General features: G+C 35.2%; 1 protein-coding gene across 1 annotated transcript in view; it reads right to left on the reverse strand.

Moving 5' to 3' along the window:
- FARS2 (phenylalanyl-tRNA synthetase 2, mitochondrial) overlaps positions 1 to 20,915 on the reverse strand; it is a 199,748-nt gene that overhangs the window by 112,748 nt on the left and 66,085 nt on the right. Inside the window, exons 4-5 of the mRNA XM_072411759.1 lie at positions 17,012 to 17,171; positions 13,725 to 13,856 (exon numbers count right to left, since the gene is read on the reverse strand). Coding sequence (XP_072267860.1) covers positions 13,725 to 13,856; positions 17,012 to 17,171 — 292 coding nt within the window. The remainder of the gene's footprint in view (positions 1 to 13,724; positions 13,857 to 17,011; positions 17,172 to 20,915) is intronic.

Raw genomic sequence — 20,915 nt, forward strand, 5'->3', positions numbered from 1 at the left:
ATGTGCCCCCTACTGTAGGGGTTACCAGGGTCATATTTACACCCCTGGAAAGAAGAATATGAAAGCATAAAATAAACCACAGGATTAATATGCAGACCATGATGTTCAACAAAATTGACAGGTTGGGGGAAAAAAAAGAAACAATATTAACAATGTAACTAAGCATACATACATACAAGAAGTACAAAAGTAGTTCCACATTTGCAAAAAAAAATCCTCTTTTACCTTTTTTTGAGAAAATGTTATATAATGTTACCTCTGCCTTTATCCATATTTGAAATCTGCTTTGAACATATAAAGAAATTTATCAGAAAATGGCAAATAACGCACAACCAAAATAAATTTTTACATGGTAATCACAGGGTATATAAGATACAAGACAAAAGAAAAGTTGAGCTGCAATGTTAAGGAAAATTATAGCCTCTGGGGTGCTGATAAGCTATGACTTGAATACTGTATGAGCTAGTCAAAAAAAAAAGATCTCTGGAGGATTGAACCAATTACAAATGAATGACTCAAATACCCAAAGCATTCTGCACTGAATTATCAAAATATAATTTTAACATGCTGCTTCTAAACTAGGTCTTAACTAAAAACGTAGGCTAAAAATGTAAGGAGCATCACTGCAGTGGTGAAGAGAACAGAAGTGTGCATTGGAACTGAGGTAGTGAGTACTGAATCATGTCTTGGTGTGACAACCAGTGCAAGCATTGGTGCAGTGCTTAGTAAAGTGACAAATGTGGGAGAGGCAGTGACAGCAAGTATGGAGGATGGGAGTCAAACACAATGGTAAAAGTGGCAAATGGTGTGTAGATGTGGTGTAGGATAAGGAGGGATAGAGTTAGCTGTAGTTGTGGGAGCATAGGGGGTTGGTTGCTGTTAGGGTGCAGTAAGGTTTTAGGCGTGGTGTTCAGCAGGACAAAATGGGCAGGGGTGCTAAGTTTGTGGTTGCAGTGATGCCTCCATATTCCAGATGAGGTTATCTTTGCTAGCAACAGGATGGCGGAGGAGGGTTGGTAGAGTAAACTGTAGAGTCAAAATGAACAGGGATGACTTCATCATATATTGCAATTTCTTAATAGCTATTTTTCATGATCAGGAAATGTTTAAAATGTGAAACTACAAAGGTATATAAATGATAATATTATTGATATTTTGATTGATAATATATTATGATTTTTCCTTGCAGTTTGTGCTTTAGGCAAATAAATTTCTTTTGTTAGACCAATCGATTTTTCATTTGTTTAAAACAGCGCAAAGCACCATCAATTGTCTGTCTACAGAATTTACTTGATGACAATTGCTTATTCAATATCTATCATATTATTTTTCAGTGTCTAAGATTAATTAAATATAAGGGCTCACACCAAGTATCAAGTGTTTGACATCAACTGAAGGCAAGTTAGTGCCAAGATCTCTGAGTGTTTAGTTCACTAACATAAAGCAGGGCAGAAGAGCACTCTCATACAAGATACCATAAATGGTCATTTGCAAATGCTTGGATTAAAGGCCTAGTATATCATATCTGCTTCCAACTTTGTGAACGATTGAATGGAATTCTGAAAACACAGCACACACAAACAATATTCTGCCCTGCTGATGGGGTGGGATGGACTACATAACCAATAAGAGGTCCCATGTGCATTTGCTCAATTGTTTGTACATATGACCCAACCTGTGTACTTTATTAGATGTGCAATTTGTTCAGGTCAGTTTAGGAAGTCAGTGTGGCTGTTGAATTTAGTTTAGATTTACTTTTAATTGATAATTTTACAATATTGGAACATAAACTGTGCCAATATGTGGCCAATAGAGCCTAAATATGCTTCGTGGTAACATGCAGTGAACATGAGTGTTTTACTACACAGTACCACACTGTACCAGAATGAACTGGCTAAAAAAGTTCTTGTTTGACATGACAATGTTTATTCATCCACTTTGAAATATAATACAGTAAATTATAATATCACAGCTGTCCTATATACCACATTTTTAATGTATTCTAAATAAAACATTTTAGTTACAGACAGACAGAACCTTAATGCTGAACTCCAAGTAGATATGAAAAAAAAAATAAAGTTAATAAAAAATGTGCTTCTTCATACTGTAGAACATGAATCAAGCTAACATGAAAAGGGCTTAAATTAATATGTAAATATATTAAATATAAATTATTTGATGTATATCTGGGTACATGGTTTAGCAAATTGTTCCTAATTCAAAATGTGATTTTTGGCTTCATTAGTTTCTCCTTGTGCAATACCTGCGATACTGATAAATGGTTTTGACTGGTATATGAAATCATTTAATTGAAAGAAACATATATTAAGGACATTTGCTAAGTGCAAAGTAAGTATTTGGTAGGGGTAAAATGTACGTGTCATGTGGATCCTTGGTCCTCCATCAATCCTTGTTCTCCCCAGATGTGATCCCTTGCATACATTAGTCCTAGGGTCACCCAAATGCCTTGAGGATTGATGTCTCAAAAGGCATTAATGTACAAAATGGATCTTACGAGCCCAATGTAAAGTTAGTTGGGTGTCACTGGTTAAATAAGAATGTATTATGTGTGACAAATTCTGTGCAATCCATGCTAAGTTTAAATGCATGCTTTATATTGGTGTACAAGGAAATTATGTCTAGTGTAAGCCAGATATTTTTTTTTTTTTTTTTTTTTAACAGCGTGATCAGTTGGCCAAATAATTTGGGGAGTCCAAATGATAGGTTGTAAAGCTCTTCGGGGCAGGGTCTTCTCCTCCTGTTTCATTGTTTGTATCTGTCTGTCATTTGCAACTCCTATTTAATGTATAGTGCTGCATAATATTTTGGCGCTTAATAAATACTATCTACTATTAATAATAGGTTCATTTACTTAGACAGACAGATTGGTTTATGTTAAAGTCTATGAAATCAAAAAGTTTTTTGGCAAGGGAATCGATCTCTGTTATGAGGCAAAAAAAGGTGTCTTTTTGGGATTTTTGAAGTTGAGAGAATGATTTTTCTGAAGCATTTCTCTATTTTAGTAATTATGTTGTCAGTAAAATAGGACATCATATTCCTTTTAGTATGTATTTAAATGGTTGTTTCTAAAAACAGGTTCTGCCACCTAGCATCCTATCTGTGTACTTTTAATACAGCTTTTTTTCTTCATCCCTGATAATTAACACTGGATTTTTTTGTAGAATTATTAGAGCCTGTAGCTCATTATATAATTGTCTGTGGTTATACATTGGGTGTCCTTGATCAGTTTTTAGAAATATTCTATTAGAACTGCGACAGCTGTCTATGACACTGTCCTATTTTCTACTGGGAAGAAATGAGATTTTTAATTTAGTGTAGTCCAAATACTTTTATTGAGAAATTCCTCTATTTCTGAATTGTATTCTATACCTGAATAGTACTGAGTGGGTACTTTTATAATGATAGGCACACACCTTTTCTTTTGTATAAAACTATTTTTCTCTTTAGTTCTTTTCTGGCAAAGTGTTTTTTTGTTTTTTTGGAGACAGATTAGGCCTGGTTTACTAAAGCTAAATAGACTATAATGGGACTATAATTTCTGTGTAATCTAGAAATTTAGAAGGTTAACATTGCCAACTTTTTGGCAGCAAGTTTACCTAAAGAATTTGACAGTATTTTGCCTATTTTGCCATGGAGGATGCCTCCATGCTTTACTGTGGACATTGTGTTCTTTGATGAGCAGCATTGGCCATTTAGTTTGATTTCAGTCTCATCATTTCCAGCATCATAAAATCATTTGATCAGCTGTATTTTGGGAAAGCCAATCAAGACCCAATGTGGTCTTTCCTAGGAGTGGCTTTTTTTTTTCTTTCAACCAACTCATACAATCCACATTTGTGATATTGTTGTCACATGCACACTCTTTGCTATAAATTTCTATCTCTGCTTGGATGTTACCAAAGGCCCTGCTCATGCTTACATCTAGTTTGGAAGCATTGCCTGATTCAGTAAGGGTCATAGTAGTACCAAACTATTCCATGTCCCAATTATGGGCATAACTGTGCTTCAGGGATTGATAAAGCCTTTGAAATGTGTAGGTATCAATCTCCAGTCCACACACTGACATCTTTAGACAGTGCCTTGGGACCCATAGTTGAATGTTGGCTTTCAGTTCAGAACAGCTGTTTTAATGCTGAACTAATCAAATTGATTACAATTCAGTACAGGTGATTACCAATTACGTAGCTTGGTGTGCAATGGAGAAGGTGTTTAACCACCCTAGCGCTAAACCCGACTTTGGTTCGGGTTAAAAAAAGTTACAATTATCGATAAACCCGAACTTTTCTCACTGTATGAAAATACAGTAAGAAAAGTTCGGGTTTATCAATCACTTACCTGGTCCCGCTGCGATCATTCAGCATCGTGTTCCAGCGTCGTCCTCCAGCGTCGATCTCCAGCGTTGGGTGCCTTCTCCGAGAAGAAGAAGCCGGCCGGCGGAGAAGAAGAAGCCGGCCGGCTTCTTCTTCTCCGTCCATAGCGTGTCCCTCGGCGATGACGTCGACGCGTGTGCGGGAAATTCAAATTCAAACTCATTCAAACACATTTTGTATTGGATTGAATACAAACTCCTGTATCCAATCCAAGACAAAATAATTCAAAATAAATACAAAGTATGTAATTGGTAAATTCAAACTCTCATTTTGTATTGGATTGGATACAGGAGTTTGTATTCAATCCAAAATAAAATGAAAGTTTGAATTTTGTTTTCATTTTGTATTGGATTGAATACAAAGTCCTGTATCCAATCCAATACAAAATAATAGAAAATATATTTATGTGGTTTTGTCTATAGGTATGTGACGGACACTAGGGAGGTGTTTTAGAAAAATATATTACTATACAGTATACCGAATTATCGCATTTTCAGTATTTTTCATTTTTTTATGTATTCTTGTTTAAGCTGATTTTTGTGTCTTTTATTTAATTTTATTAAAAGTATTTTTTTTTTTTTTTTACATGATTGTGTGTTTCAAACATTTTTTATATTCATGATATCTACTAGAACCCTGTTCGGACATATTTCTGTAAAAAATTTCATGAAAAACAGTGTACCGCTTTTTATACAGAAATCTAGACATCAGTGTAACACCCAGGTGGTTAAATGAATTTCCAATTATTTGTTTTGATGGGGTGCAAGTGATATATATGGGGTCTAAAAACCCTTTTATCGCACTTTAAAGAAGACTATCACATGAACTACGCTTTCACATTGTGGCTTGATTTTGATAATAAAAAATAAGGTTGGATAAAATACATTTAAAAAATTAGAACCTATCACTTACACTGTGCATTCACAAAAGGGCTTATCAGCCCCCTTGTGATAGTAAAAAGTTATAACCAACAGCCCTGCTCTCACATTTACACAAACAAGAGGTATGGAATGACAGCCATATGCAAAAAATTAAAAGCTTAGTGCTAATTGAATGTGCTATAAAAAGTACAAAGTGTGAAATATCAACACAGCAACATATCTCTTTTTCTGTTTTATGATATTCTGTTAAAAAATTGATTTTGCAACTAATGATAGGATTGCTCATTAAATACTTTGTATTGGGTGGTAACAAATGTTCTGTTCTTGTTATGTTTAGACAGTTTTAAAAATACAAAAAAAGGTTTCCTCAAATAAGAAAAAACTTTCCAACACAATGATGTGTAAACATTTCTTTACATGAAAACTGCATTGCAAGTGTTAGTGATTTGATGGCTTTATTATATGCTATTAAAAAAAAACATAATTATGTGCAGAACACTGCTAAACTGTGAATATGTCACTTCTGCATACTACACATTGTGTAAATTTCATCTGTGAAGATAAAGGAGTTGACAAACTTTGTGAATTTAAAGAAACAGGCCAAAAACACGTTTACTTAGTTAAATTGTGCATTATTAATAAAGTTTCAATAAGGGGCTTAAAACAACCATAAGGTAACTGATCTGCATTGTGCTTGGCAGCAGTGCACACAGAACAGATGATAGGTATCCATCGGTTCAGGACACCTGGATTTCACTTTTACTAGATTGGATGCTGTAACTGTATGGTCAGGTACTTTGCGTCTGCAAAATTCAATCTCTTTAAAATATGTTCTGGGATTTTACAAATACAGCTGCTCCTATTAGTACAGTATTCTGTCACATGACCCAAACTTTAAACAAAGCAAAACAAAAAAGACCACAAATGGGACTTTTAAGGCACCCAGACATGCATTCCACAAAGTTCTTATTGACAAAGTTTTAAAATGTTCAAAATATTGTAGTTTTCATTGTTCATATTAAAAACAACTAAAAACATTGAAAACACTCATGCTTATACTTGGTTAACACAACAGTAAACATAGAATCTCTAGAAGAACACAACAGTAAACATAGAACCTCCATAAGAACAGTGTCTCTACGCGTTTCACGGAAACAATGTCCCTTTCATCAGGTGGTCTAGAGAATTTCCTGTTCTCCTACACCAAGTTCAGAGCATGCTATAGATGTAAATGTTTACACGGGTCCCAAATATCAGGGAGACAGCTCACCCGACAACCAAACCATGAAGTCTCATGTATAATAAAATTCTCTGTATAATTGATGGGTGCTCAACCCCTTATTCACATGCCATATAGACCCAATAACAAACTCAACTATCTTCCAATAGGTCTGACCTATCCTACCAGGCCCCCATATGTTGTACCCCATATGTCGGTATGGGGCATAAAAAATAGTTTGTGTTCACATTACAAGGATGCAAATGCCTCACTGAAATTCAGGAGGTATGGCTTTTACTGGCAATTTGAAGCTTTCTTGATTTCTCAAATTGTGACAGATGATGTGCAAACAGATAACCAAATCAAAGGGCCCCATTTATTAAAGCTATCCAAGACTTTATTTCTTCAAAGTCATTTGCTATTTGCCAGCAAATGTTTTCAATCCTGGACCAGTTCCATTTCAGGTTTGCTGGATCACCCCGTTTCACTGATGAAAGTGTATCCTCGACAGCCTTGGAGAGCTTTAATAAATCAGGCCCAAAATATCAAACTGAAAGTAAAGTTTGTCGTCTGTGGTTTGACAGAAAACTCGAAAACCAGTTATATTCCACAATAAGGCAAATAGCAGAAAAATGAACAATGGGATTAAGGATATACCCTTGGGTTGTAAACAAGAAAAAACACAGATCAGCATACAAATCACAAAGACAAAGAAGAACCTTTTACCAATGGTACTTATGATATCTAAATGGGGCTGCAGTTTGCCCACAATAAAGTATTTAATACAAGTTACCAGATTAACATGTAAGCACAGCGTAATCAACTAGGAGGGGGTTCTCGCCAGAGGAGAGGCTAGGGCCCAAAAAGAGGCTTGATCACTTGCAAAAGGTAAACTGGTTTAACTCATGGTTATTGCAATCTAGGAACCATAAATACCTCTAAATATGCTTAGAAATCAGCTTTCATATTTTATACTCACTTTCTATTTCTCTCTTAATATGAAGTGCATTAGACAGCACACAGCTTTAGGAAGATGCATGTAATTATAAATATGTCCAAAAATGTATATTGCATTGGATCAGGGTCCACCTCTGACTCCTCTAGCTTCTCATCATGTTATAGATTGTATTGAGGTACAATGACAGGATTTAGTACTCACAAGAATCTAACACACTGGCATATAGTAACTCGACATTTGCTAACAATGAAGCACTTGAGATCTTCTCTTCCACCTTTTCTATCCCTGGAGAAAACAGCTGCTGTGTCCTCATTTAAATGTATTTTAGCTGAAAGAGTAGCTGCTTCAGGGCAGACATTTGGGTTACTGGCTACTGGTTACTGGTACGTGTGTGTAACAAAGGTGTTCTGAGTGTAAGAGCAGCCTGGACAAGTAGACTGAAAAACTAGGAACCTTTTCACATTTACATTGAAAACCAATTTTAAAACAATGCAAAGGGTTCTCAAAGGATTGCCTGTCCTTGGACCTATGTCAGCTCTCAAATCTCAGCTGTAGGGAAAAAAAAGAGCAAGTCTTATGATATATGAAAATGCCAATAAATGCGACAGTATATGCCTTACAAGTAATCTTGCTGTCACGCGAAGCATGGCTGATAATGCCACTCTCTAATGAAGGTAAATTACTAAAAAAAAAACAGAGCACGAAGAAAAAAAAACAATATTGCAAGAAATGATCTTTTGGTAATCAACAATTTCAGCATTTGAAAATTATATAGAATTCTGTAAGTGGAAATTACTGCAACGCTGTCTTACATAAACATGTCTTCCTATAACCTAATTGTGTCTGAAAAGTTCATAAAAAATGAGACATCACATCAAAGACTATTAATTATGTATTGCCGTTAGCGGGGATGCATGGGAAAGAATACCCTTAAATAAATACTTGCATAACTTTGACAGGTTTAATTTATTCATTTACCTTGTTTACAATGTGGACCTCCTCATTAACCTCTTCCTATCTACATCTGAAACACAGCAACAACATGCCTAAAGTCTTGAAAGCCAGGATTCTTTTGAGCTAGCAGTAAACTGAAGTGGCCAAAAACACTGGGACTATACCACTTTTCCTTCTAACAAATACTGGTGCCTTAACAGAGGCTTTTCCCTCTGTTGCTTTTCCATTGACACTTCAAAATGGTAAAATGTACTTATTTTTTTAAGCCCATGTGATAGTAGTTGTCAGTTAATCTCCCCTACAGGGATGCAGAATGCAACAAAAACATGACAAGGTTCTAATCTAAATTATCTCTATATATCTAAATTTAAAAACAGTGTTTTGACTTTAGATATATTTTCATAAGCTTTTAAACTACACTGTACCTAAATGGGCTAATCCAAGTTTTACAATAAATACTTTAAAGTATAAGTCTCTTGTGTGGCAGTGTGAGTATGTGTTATATGCAATTACAATGTAATGGAAGAGCCTTTAAAAAAACTTTTACTGTTTAGTCAGCCAAATCCTTCTTTCTTTTTGTCCCTCACAAGCTCCCCCTCCCAGACACTGCAGAAAAAGTATGTGAGTTACAGCAGCAGAGGCAGTGATGTCAATCCAGAAAGCAGTGTGTAGAACTAGACGTGGCTAGCTGCTGATCATCAAGCTACAGTCTTGAAAATCAGCAGTAACAATACTAAAAGTCACAGAAATGTCCCCTGCAACATCTTGTCAACTCACAAGTAGGCACACTATACATATGCTGATCTCATCAGACTTTAAGAGAGGACTATGAGACAATGATAAGTGCAGATGCTCTTACAATTAAGTGCTATAGAATTTTTTTTTTTTAACTGGAAGGCTATAGTTCTATGTTAAATTGTAACATCACTTTTGGTAGTACAAAAAACACCCTTTGGGTGCTCTATACACACAGGAAGGAAATTCACAAATTTTGTTACAGATTCATACCTTTCTCGTTGTTTTACCATGTCCTTTGCAAAATGAATTATTCTAAGACAATTGAGTCAATTTATTTTTACTTTGTCCAGGAGAAGCTGTACATTCAGCATTTTATTTTAATCGATACCTTACTGGCTTTGTGATTTTTCTGTAATTCTCTGAAGACGGTACCTATGTTGTGAGGATGCTCCTTCTAGGCATAGACTGCCCAGAGCTATATAATTAAGATCTAATGTGGTATATAACATAAAAACATAAAACAACCTGAATCTTAAAATTTAGTATGCAAGAAAAAGAGAAAATACGGGAATAAACAAAGGTCGTAACAGGCTATGTTAGTACATTTCTATGGGATAAAGGTTTATGAAGACCACTTATTCTCCTAAAACCATTAGCAAGCATTAAAATAGCAAAGCTGGGGTATATCCTACATACATCCCATATAAAGAAGTAAAAACAAAGTTATAGTACTCAAAAGAATTAGCATAACTAGAAGCATCCCTATGAAATGATGGTGCAGACAAAAATATGAGAACCCTGTGAAAAGGAACATTTTAAGTATAAAATAGTGATGTACAGAGGTTAAACATAGTTCTGAGTTTTACAGATGTTTGAACCACCTCCCAAAGGCTAAATTTTGAAGTGTAATAATGCTAATTCATAATCTATGAGAGTTTAACAATGCCAGTTGCAGGTACTTTAGAGCAGAGGAAAAAGTATTTATTGGATAAAAAAGCTACACAGAACAAAAAACTTAACTGTCATGTCTATACCATAGACTGTTCATGCTAACAATGATAAATTTGTTGTCTTGAATTGCAAAGAGGTATAGATTTCACCCCGTGGTGATCCACCACAATCACTGCCTTAACCTTTCCCACATTGTTAACAGCAATAGTCAATATGCATAGGTATAGTCTATGAAGCGATGTTCAGGGAAAATACGTTTGGGTGCAGTCATTGCACAGGCAAAATTAAGGCTGGTGGCAAACAAACTGAATGCACCAGCTGGGGAAGTTAGAAAACAGGTTCGTAATATTCAGAAGGCAAACTCAAGTATACCCAAAACATTTAGGGTTATTGGCTTCCCCTGAAAATTGAAGACTAAAGCTGTGTTAATGACATATGACTGTGGTGCGGATATTAGATTGTGGGGCAGTTACAATGACATGACAATGGATTTTGTAAATCGCTGCGTAATATGTTGGCGCTAAACAAATAGCAGTTAATAATAAAAAGAAATATATCACAACTCAAATACCAAAGTGCAATCATGAACAAGGAAACATCTTTTTGATTTAAGAGATGTGCCACTGCCTTAGTTAGAATTTATTTTTAGTATTGGGTAATACTTGCATCGTGTTTTGGTTGCATTCACTCTTTTTGCCCCTTGGTTGAAAGAAGACGATACCAACCATTGTGTGATGTGAAAGCAGGTGAAAACCACAAGTCAAGGCAAATGGAAACGGATGGTTCCTGGCACCCACATAGGGCACAAAGGGCATAATATATTAGATCAATGTTATTGACTGATGAGTGAATATAAACCAAACTCGCAAGCTAATATGGCCACAACATAAAATACTGTGGCATGAAGTGCATTTTATAGGTATGGTATAAAGATACAAATAATTTCCTATCACCATCTGTTCAACAGTTTATTCTGTTTAGAAGAAAAAGATATGTGCACATGCATATGTATACTCCATAAATTTTAAAGTTAATTTCAAACCCACAACTTATATTTAATTTAAATATTTGCATATTTTGAAGAATAAATCTGTGCCTACGAAACACCTGGATGATTAGCTGTCCCAGCATTTAATGCAAATCATGACATGATCCACAGGCAATGTTAGAACTACAAAGCTTATATGTCCAAGTTTGATATCAATCAGTACCTTTCATAGACAAACACACATAAAGGCATATGCTGACATCTAGCATGGACAAATATTAAACCACACAAAACTGCTGGGAAGGCAGGAACAAGGTAAATATATTAGACTGATCCAAATTTTGATTGACAATTTGTATCCTTTATATTTCTATCAACTAATAAAGTTTAAGTAAAATAGCACTCAATAGTATAGAAAACAAATTAATATACAAGTCAGTATAATACAAGTCAGTATATCTATTGATACCACCTGGTAATACATAAGCCAAAGTAGTTATCTGATGAAAACAGACCTTCGTGATTGGATTTATGAACTCTTCACAGTGAAAAATATACCTAGTATAAACACTATTTTAGGCCTACCTGTCATAATAATAAACAGATATGCCACCACATTCCTAAGTATATACTTTTTCTGTTGCATCATATGCATGCCTTGATTTTTGAAGTAAAATCTGACATGAAACAATTACTAATGTCCTAGCATAGTGACGGTCCAAGCTCATACACAGAGTACAAATTATTGTAAAAATCTACCACTGTCCAGATGCAAGGTAATCTTGGTGTTGCAGACAGAGCCACCATCAAGGGCTTCTGTAAGAGGCCTGGGTCAAAAGAGCTTTCGATTGGGTCCAGGCACTATTCGTCAAGTTTTCACTAATTGCAACGGACCAGGGGCTGGATCTTGCGACATGCACAGTTTCAATAAGCGGCCAGCACACATAAGAATCCCTCACTGAGAGGGGTGGGCTCCTGTGCTGGTTTAGTTCAGACACTCCACTTGCACATGGTTCCCTTACTCTCTATCTAGGTGCAACCGGAGGGTATGAGCTAAACTAAAAAGAGAGCCAGATGATGGAAGTGTCTGGTTTTCGCTAAACAGCCAGGTAAAAGGGCAGGCTAGGCTAACCATGATAAATGATAAATGTGCTATATGTTGAAAAGTGGAAATAAATAGAGGCTTGGAAACATTATAAAAACAACCAAAAATAAATAATAATGTGTTGATAACAAAAAAAAATGTTGTTAAATATCACCACAATGCTGTTGATAATTCTATTCAACATTTGACAACAAAATACCCCTAGAGGAGTAATTAACTAATTTTTTCATTGATTCTGTGAAGTACCCTTTGATAAAACCCCATTAAGTTGCAAGTAGAACCCACACCTGGAAAAAAAAAACAAAGCAAAAAACATGTACCAGTACATTTTTTTACTGGTATACTAAATCAATTCCATGCTATTTTTTTTTTCATACACTCACCAGATCAATTCTGTGACAGTAGTAAATTAGGCTGCCAGTATGACATTTTAAGCATTTGTACACTAATATAAACATTATTACAAGTATGTTCTTCATGTTCAAATTCAGAAAATTTTAAAAGATTCACAGATCTCTTTTTAAAACCTAACTTTTAAATGGATTTTGCACCACTTTCCGACTTTTATTCTCTCTGGTAAATTATTTCTGACAGATGTAACACAAATACCAATCTTGAAAAGCATCACTAAACAAGCTTTTTATTTAAGAATCTGGCAATGCACAAGAATATCTGCTGTATACAGCATCATTTTAGTTGAGGTGTAGCTGAAGTTTAATAAAAGGTGACCATCAGGATGATGTAACCAACATCAATAAATTGAGTTATAAATTATTTTAAATTATAATTATATGTATTTAACATCTAATATATAAAAAAATATATAACTGAAAAAGTCTGATAACTAACATTTGTAATCTTCTGACCTGCAGGCTATTGCTCTCATTATGACTCCTTTGCCTTGCAATGTGCCTTTATTCTTCTTTTTTAAAAAGAGAAAGAAAGTGTACTTCTTGTACCATCTTCCAACAAAGCTGGTAGCCATCTACAATCCAGAGACCTAGGCTTCAACAGAAGCTTTTGTAATATTAGGTCCGACTATAAAGGGCCCATTATATGCAAGAGATGTTCCTGATTTCAAGTATTACTTGTAATTATCAGGACATTTCTGTACTGAAAGAAGTCAGGGAGCTGGACACATTTAGTATTGCACTATGGCACTTTCCTATTCAAAGCAGCAGGACAGTTATTTGGCTAACAGAACAAGCTATAAATACTAATTATTTCACAAAAGTATTAAGAGAGATTTGCAGCACTAACCAGTGTTGGTATTTAAACAGGTTACAAAAGGTAGGCTGAGATTTCTGTATTAACTGTTGGTTTCTCAATTTGCACCATCTGATAATAGCAGTGCACGGACAGTACGCAGCTACTGATTTCACCAGCAGCATAGGTTGTAAGCCACATTTTACAGCTCATTCATCAACCTGGCACTAGAATTTATTATATTTAAGCTGTGTACCTGTTGGTCCAGAATTGAGCTTTAAGTGAATATTATTATTGTTATTATTAACTACAAATGTGTATACTTTTTCTTACCTGAATTCACCAGCTTCTGTTCCATGATGCCACATCCTAGAACTTCCATCCATTGTCCCTGAAACTTGATCTCCATCTCAAAAGATGGGTGTGTAAATGGGAAGTAACAGTCCACCCATCTAATCTCCAGTCCTGAGGAGAAATATAAAATACATTATATAACATTCCTCCAATATTGGATATCGAAGAAATCAACAACAAAAAATGTTTAATCACTTTTATTCTACCTGATAATTCTTGATACCTTAAAAAAAAATGCCGTCTACTCTAATCGGAAAAACATTTTATGAAATTCAGACAGACTGTGAAAGCAAATCAATCATGTGTCAGGTTTTTGCTTCTACCAGGCAGGAAGGAAAATAAGGATAGATCATGAAGATAGCTGGAAGTTCTGTCATTCTCAGTAAATGGGAATGACTGGTAACCACTAAGAGTATTCTTGTTTATAGAGATGCACATGACAGAATATGCTGTATTCACAGACTCTACCTGCACTGTAGGCATTTATTATCCAGCACACTTTTGTATCAAGATAACTAAGTCATTCTTAATAAAAAACACAGTTGTCTAAATTGTCACAATGCATCTACAAAATATTTTAAAAGCACAGAAATAACCAAATATACACAGTTTCTTATCTGCATCAACTCTATACCAGAAGTGAATGCACTATGGCTAAAAAAAGAGAAAAATAAATGCATACTTGAAGTTTACTACTAAAAAAAAAGTTGTTGAAAATGATAAACACATCAATCAGTTTTAGAGAAGAAATATAAAGTTTCCTTACTGCTTACATGCCCGTTTTCTTTTAAGCAGGGTGGGAAGGAGCTGTAGACGGGTGGCAGCCCCTGTATTGTGGTCCAACTTTTCAGTAACCACCCAATAACAGGGTGGTGCGCCCCGTTAAATGAGGCTGGGGAGAACACTGCATATATTGCATTTAGATTATACTGAAAAAGTTATATATAGCATATAAGGTTGCTTTAAAAGCTATCATATGCAGTTCAAAGGTCACCTCTCTGATCCTTTTAATAATAAATCCGTGAAGGATACAAAAAGACAATAATGGTATATTGTATTTCTGAATCATGTTTCTTTATAGTGTTTATATTTAATGTTTCAAAACTCTTCCTGAATACAGTGATGGAGTGATATCAGTACCACTCTTTGATTTAATGGGCCTGATTTATTAACCTCCCTGGCAGTCTAATTATCTCCGTATTTTTAGGTCAAAAGCGCTACATTGTTTTGTGTGGAAATTTGTTGTTTATTATTTTAGGCCGGTAATTCTTCAGCTGCGTACACACGTGCAATTTTTGTCGTTGGAAAGGATCTTTCACGATCCTTTCCAACGACAAAGGACTACACGATGCATGAACGGTAAACAGCATGAACAGCACCGTTCCTCAGACAGTACCTCAGTCATATGTCTTTATATGGTCCAATGCTAATATAGTCAATAGCCAATTTTAGAAGGAAGCCAATTAACTTAACCTGGAGGAGTACCTGGAGGAAACCCACGCAAACACAGGGGGGAACCTGCAAACTCCATGCAGATAGTGTCTAGGCCGAGATTTGAATCTGGGACCCAGCGCTGTAGAGGCCAGAGTGCTAACCACTGAGCCACTGTGCTGTCAGTGCAGATGAATATTGGTTCCAACAGAAGGATGAAATGTGGATAAACTATAAACTGTCCAGACATTGAACATCAAAAAGGATGGGTACACAGGGTGCTCCTACCTATTTATACATTTAAGGGCAATGTATCTTCATGATGGGAGGCATTATAATTAATGCATACAATTGGACTGGCAAGGGGTCTTTTGGATAATGAAATCTAATGGTATTTTCTAGTCAACTTCAGCTTATAAAGTGCTGTCTATTAAGCTCTTAACTTATAAGTGATTTTTTTCTGTGCAATCTGGTGCACTTTCCTGTTAGTAACGTATTGTATTTTAGTCCTTTTCATACTAACTAAAGGCATGCTGTGTGCTTGCAAGGAAGAGCAGACTTTCTGCTGCTCTTACGAGTGTGTGCGGCCTTTGAATTGTTGATTTGTTTACACCTGCCAACTACTTGACATGGGAATGGGAGAACTCCATTTAGCACCAAATAAACTTTGTTTAAACTTTGTGTACTATATAGCAGAATTGATTGGTAACATGGACACCTAGGAATGACCTGTGTGCTGGAGTGCAAGTTTAACAGTCTGTTATGAATAAAGAAGCAATTAGTGTATTCCCGTGATCAGGAATGAGTAGGTTAGATCTGATGAGGTAAAATGAGGCTGAAAGCCATGCTTTACAAAAGGTAAGGTGCTCAAGCCCTTTTACATGTGCAGAAATGCTTTGCAGCTTCTTATCAGAATAACATGTTAAGGGTACTAATTGCATTACCACATGCATTTGTGCTCTTTTTTTCAATAATATTTTAGGTCAACTTTAACAAATATAGACAGCTAAGGTGCCTACATACATAAACATATTGGCCAGACAGGGAAAGGATTAAAATGTAAAAAAGGTACTTTGAGACTGTAACCCTCAGAATTTGGGAAAAACGTATTTATTTTGATGTTGTCTGCACAATGCATTAACTTGCATACACCTTTGCTATTCTGCAAACATAATTATGGACCTAGAGTATATACTCAAAGAACATTCATTCCTTTTTTGGATTATCTAACACCCTTCACTGTTTATAAATACAGTGGTACTACATTGGTAGTATAAATCTGCTTTGGAATAAGTCCAACTTGGTATAAGTCCTGTTTGGATACAAAAAATTGTACTTGGTATACAACCTTTTTGCTAGAACTTGTATGGGTCAAAAATATTCATAACACCACGTGCTACCCTTATTTACCTCTCTCGAGACAAAGCCACGACTGCCCACGAGTGTCAGTATACCAGTTGCTACCATTCAGTGAACAACCCGCGCTATAACTCTCTGTGATATACATAACATCTCCTCCTCCTCCCTTCTCAGCAGCATCCTAGTAGGCACTCAACTATTCTCAGAAAGGTAAAGTGAGGTTAATTTTTTTTTTCATCTAATTGTATTTGTATGTATGTATTTTAGTATTAATCAGTGTTTAAATTATTTCATACAGCCCTATCAATGTATAATATGCCAATAACAATAGGATTTTTTTCATGGGAACGGATTAATAATATACCCTTTTATTTCCTATGGGAAAAGTTTGTTTGGTATAAGTCCAAGGATCTGGAACTGATTAAGGACTTATATCAAAGGTACCACTGAATTGGTATTTGTTGAAGTGTACATACCTTCTCCAAAAAGATGCATTATAAGTTTTGAAAGTGTTTGCTTCAGCTGAAACTCCACCAGTTTCACAGCTTCCAAAGTGTGTGTTTCCTGCTTGTTAGGTGTACGAATCCCCTGCTCAAACAACTGGCAATTATCCATATTTTTCACTTCAGCAAACAGCTAAACAATTAAAAGAAGAAATAATATAAAAGGAAGAAAATTATATAGCCATTAGTACTCAATAATGTTAATAGGAATCAGCCTATGATATGTTCAAATTATTAGTGCTATGCTAAATAATGTACTATACCATGTGTTAATCTAATAAATATAATCAGAACCGTACAAAACAAGGAATTTGTGAGTTAACAGGTTCTCTTTTTTCTTGTATATTTGTTGATTTTTATTGTATACTATCTAACTATTTCTCTATAGCAAACAAAGCTAAGTGACTGATAACCACTAAACAGATTCCACCACGTATTTTCCCATTTGTATGTATGAGTAGTTTAAATTAGAATGCATTCTGTTGCACTATTTTAGACACAGCTTAATGATTTATTCAAACATTTTTCTGTAAGTCCCTTCTGTAAGAAAAGAACATAGCATTTCGTTTATGGGAGAAAATGCACACAGGAATAGAAACTTAGAATCAATAGGTTAGGTAAAATGTAATGGTTTTAATTCACTATGTGACTAGCCTAAACTCCTAGTAAAAAAATCTCAATGATTTAAAAAAAAAGAAAAAAGTTGTTACCAACTTACAGAATATTTAATGTTTGCTTCATTTCTTTCTTTTTGCTGCACTAAGCAAATATAATTATTATGTGAAACCCTTACACTGTGTTCTAGGAAAGATATTAAGTATTCACATCATTTCAAATAGCAAGGTAGATTTAGGTTATGTAGAGAAGACAGTGCTGCAAAACTGAAGATTATTGAACTTGACATGCAGTAGGATTTTCTCATCTGCCACACCACAAACCAAAACAACATCCTAATCATTCGAGAAGCTATTGTTTACAGGAAGGAAATAAGTAACACTAAGAGCCTATCAATTTTAGCAGCAAGAACAACTTACATTAAAAAAAAATAAATGTTAAAAATACCACATGAAAAGATGACATTTTGAAATTTTGCACATACTAATATCATTAATTCACATCTTTAAGGGGTTTTCTGGCACAATTTATATTCTGATATAGCCGTGGTAATTGCTACTTCCTACACCTCCCTCTTCAACAACACAGGAAACCAGGTTGTTTTGTGCAACAAGTCTGTCAGAGTCTGGATTTCTAAATTATTATTCATGACATTATTTTATTGGGTTCTTTGGAGTGTTACATCAATTTCAAACTAGATATTAGTCTTGATGTTTGAATTCGGGTTGTCCCTATATTCGACCTGAATATGGCTGTTCGAATTCGGGTGGACCCGACCCGAAAAACACGGGATTCGACAGCAAAAATTCGGGAGGAAAAAAAAAAACATTTTTTTCTCTTAAATTATTTTTTTCGTATGTGTTTTTTTATTTTAAACTTGTTCTTTTTTTATTTTTTACAGCTTATCCGACAATGACATTATGAATCATAAGGTCATTGTGGGATTCCTGGACCGTGGGAACTTGTGGTCACACTTAATTGAAAGCAGGTGCCTTCAATTAGCTGTAACCGCAGGCAATAAGAGGGCAATTATCTTTTTATAATGTATCTTTTTATGTATCCTTTTATAATGTATCTTTTTATGTATCCTTTTACAATGTATCTTTTTACATCTGTTTGGAGGCTGTAGAAGCTCTACACAGTGCTGAAAAAAACCCAAATTTTTCCTCCGATTGACTTTAATGGTGTTCGACTTTGACATTCGACCGCATCGAATAGTGAGCTATTCGACCAACATTACTAGATATATGATATGATAGCCATATACTATGATGTATTATTGACATATCGAAAATATGTAAATGTTGGATTGATCAAAACAATCATATTTTCAGTCAGATTTTTTGTCAGAGCGTCAGTCAAAACTGATCAGGGAAGGTGTTTTTTTTAGTACAGAATGCCTAAACATTACAAAATGATTGCGAAATGGATTGCATATTAAGTGGATGGAACATTAAAAACTTAAAGATGATCACACGGATGAATTTCAGCCGAACACATCGCTCTAACAGATCTTCCACACCATTATTACTTTAGGCACAGAATCCCATTTAAAAAAAAAGTACCTGAAATATTTAAACTTGTTTTTCTTGAAATAATTGTCAGGTCTCAGAGAACTCTCAGCAATATTTATGGTATGTCCAATTCATAGTACATTAGCCCGGTGGACAATGGGATGAATGCCTCTTAGACTGTTGGCCAGCAGAAACAATGTCACCCTTACAGATAACCAAATAGATCATTGGTGGAAGTTGAACTGGTTGGAGAGGCACAAATTGTTTATGGATTCAAAAACCCCTGGTAATCGCTCGAGAATCCTTGGTTTAGAAACACTGGTTTAAACTTACACTATCATCTGCAGCCTGAGCCTACTGTGAGCCCACTTTGACAATATTTTAAGTTTGAGAGTGGGGATAACATGCTAATTTCTGAGTACACTACGTGGGACAATCTGTCTTATAAATGACCTTAACCTACAAGATGAACAGATCTGAACATAATATGACTTAATCTTGAATAAAGGCAGTTGTTATCATGCTGTCCTATGAAATACAAGGCATTTGGCTTTTTATATACATTAATTCATTTTGGGAAAATATTAGGTAGGGTAAGTAAAAGGGACATACCCATATTTTTCTTAGTATTTCTCTTTGGACGGGCACCTTGAAAGTTTTTCAAGGTAATTTAATTGTACCTGTTTTAAGTTTGGTATTACCTGACTCTAAAGACCATTTACAACATTTTTTCTGGTCCTGGCAGTTGTTTGATGTAAATACTTCTAGAAAACACTTTATGTGAACAATATTTCAGCCTAGAAAATGCAATATTGGATGATATGTATGTATGATCACATGGTATGTAAAATAATCTAAGAAGGAGGAAAAATAAAGAAATAAAACCATCATTGTCAAGCTCTTCTTCACTAATTATCTTCAGAAAATGGTATTTTTTTCTGAAAACTGTGTTTTACCAGAAATCATTTCTAATTAGTCCTTTTTTCTTTTGGTTATCCAAACCTTTGTTGCAACCTTCTCAGAATTCTTCCACGGATCTTATAAGAAATATGCCCCATCAATGCAGATATAAAAAAAAAAGTGTTAAAATATTCTGCTTTCATATACTTCCTGTCATATCTTTGTTCCATTACCTTTGTTGGCTCTTCTGTATGTCAGTATTCAAAGCTTTATTCCAATTAGAACCAATGTGGTAATATTGTTTTTATTTATTCTTATACTAAAGCAGAGACCTTTTTGAGAAAAAGTAAAACAGTTTGCAGTATGCAATATAAACATTAAATGCTTCACAAAAAATTATCTTGCAATACCTAGCCAAGGTCCGAAGTGAAGGGGGAAATGCTGCCTTATTCCATTAAGGTTCACCATTTAAAGAAGTTAGAGTAGGTAGAATAGAGCGTACCTGTAGAGATACTTGTACCTAAGGTACAATAGGGGCAATGCCCAAATCATTTTTAGCCTCTTTTTTAGCATTACAAATTTTGAGGTGGATAGGAGATAGTTTTTTTGGTTATCTAGAACATCTTGCCCGTGTAGGGAAATATGGGTATCTCTGTAAAGCCTCCTCCGTCTGACACCATTACGGCCGGGTTCAATGGGTTTTTATTCACTTCAGTCTTCTGCCCAGTCCCCAGCTCTGTGCCAAACAAACCATGCCTCCTCCTGGCTTCATCTGCTGTTCTGCTATCAGCTCCAGCATGGCCACCCCTTTATTGCCAGGTATGGGAAAGGTTTAACCAAATGTGATC

Source organism: Pyxicephalus adspersus, chromosome 5 (assembly GCF_032062135.1).
Source record: "Pyxicephalus adspersus chromosome 5, UCB_Pads_2.0, whole genome shotgun sequence".
NCBI classification, from domain to species: Eukaryota; Metazoa; Chordata; class Amphibia; order Anura; family Pyxicephalidae; genus Pyxicephalus; species Pyxicephalus adspersus.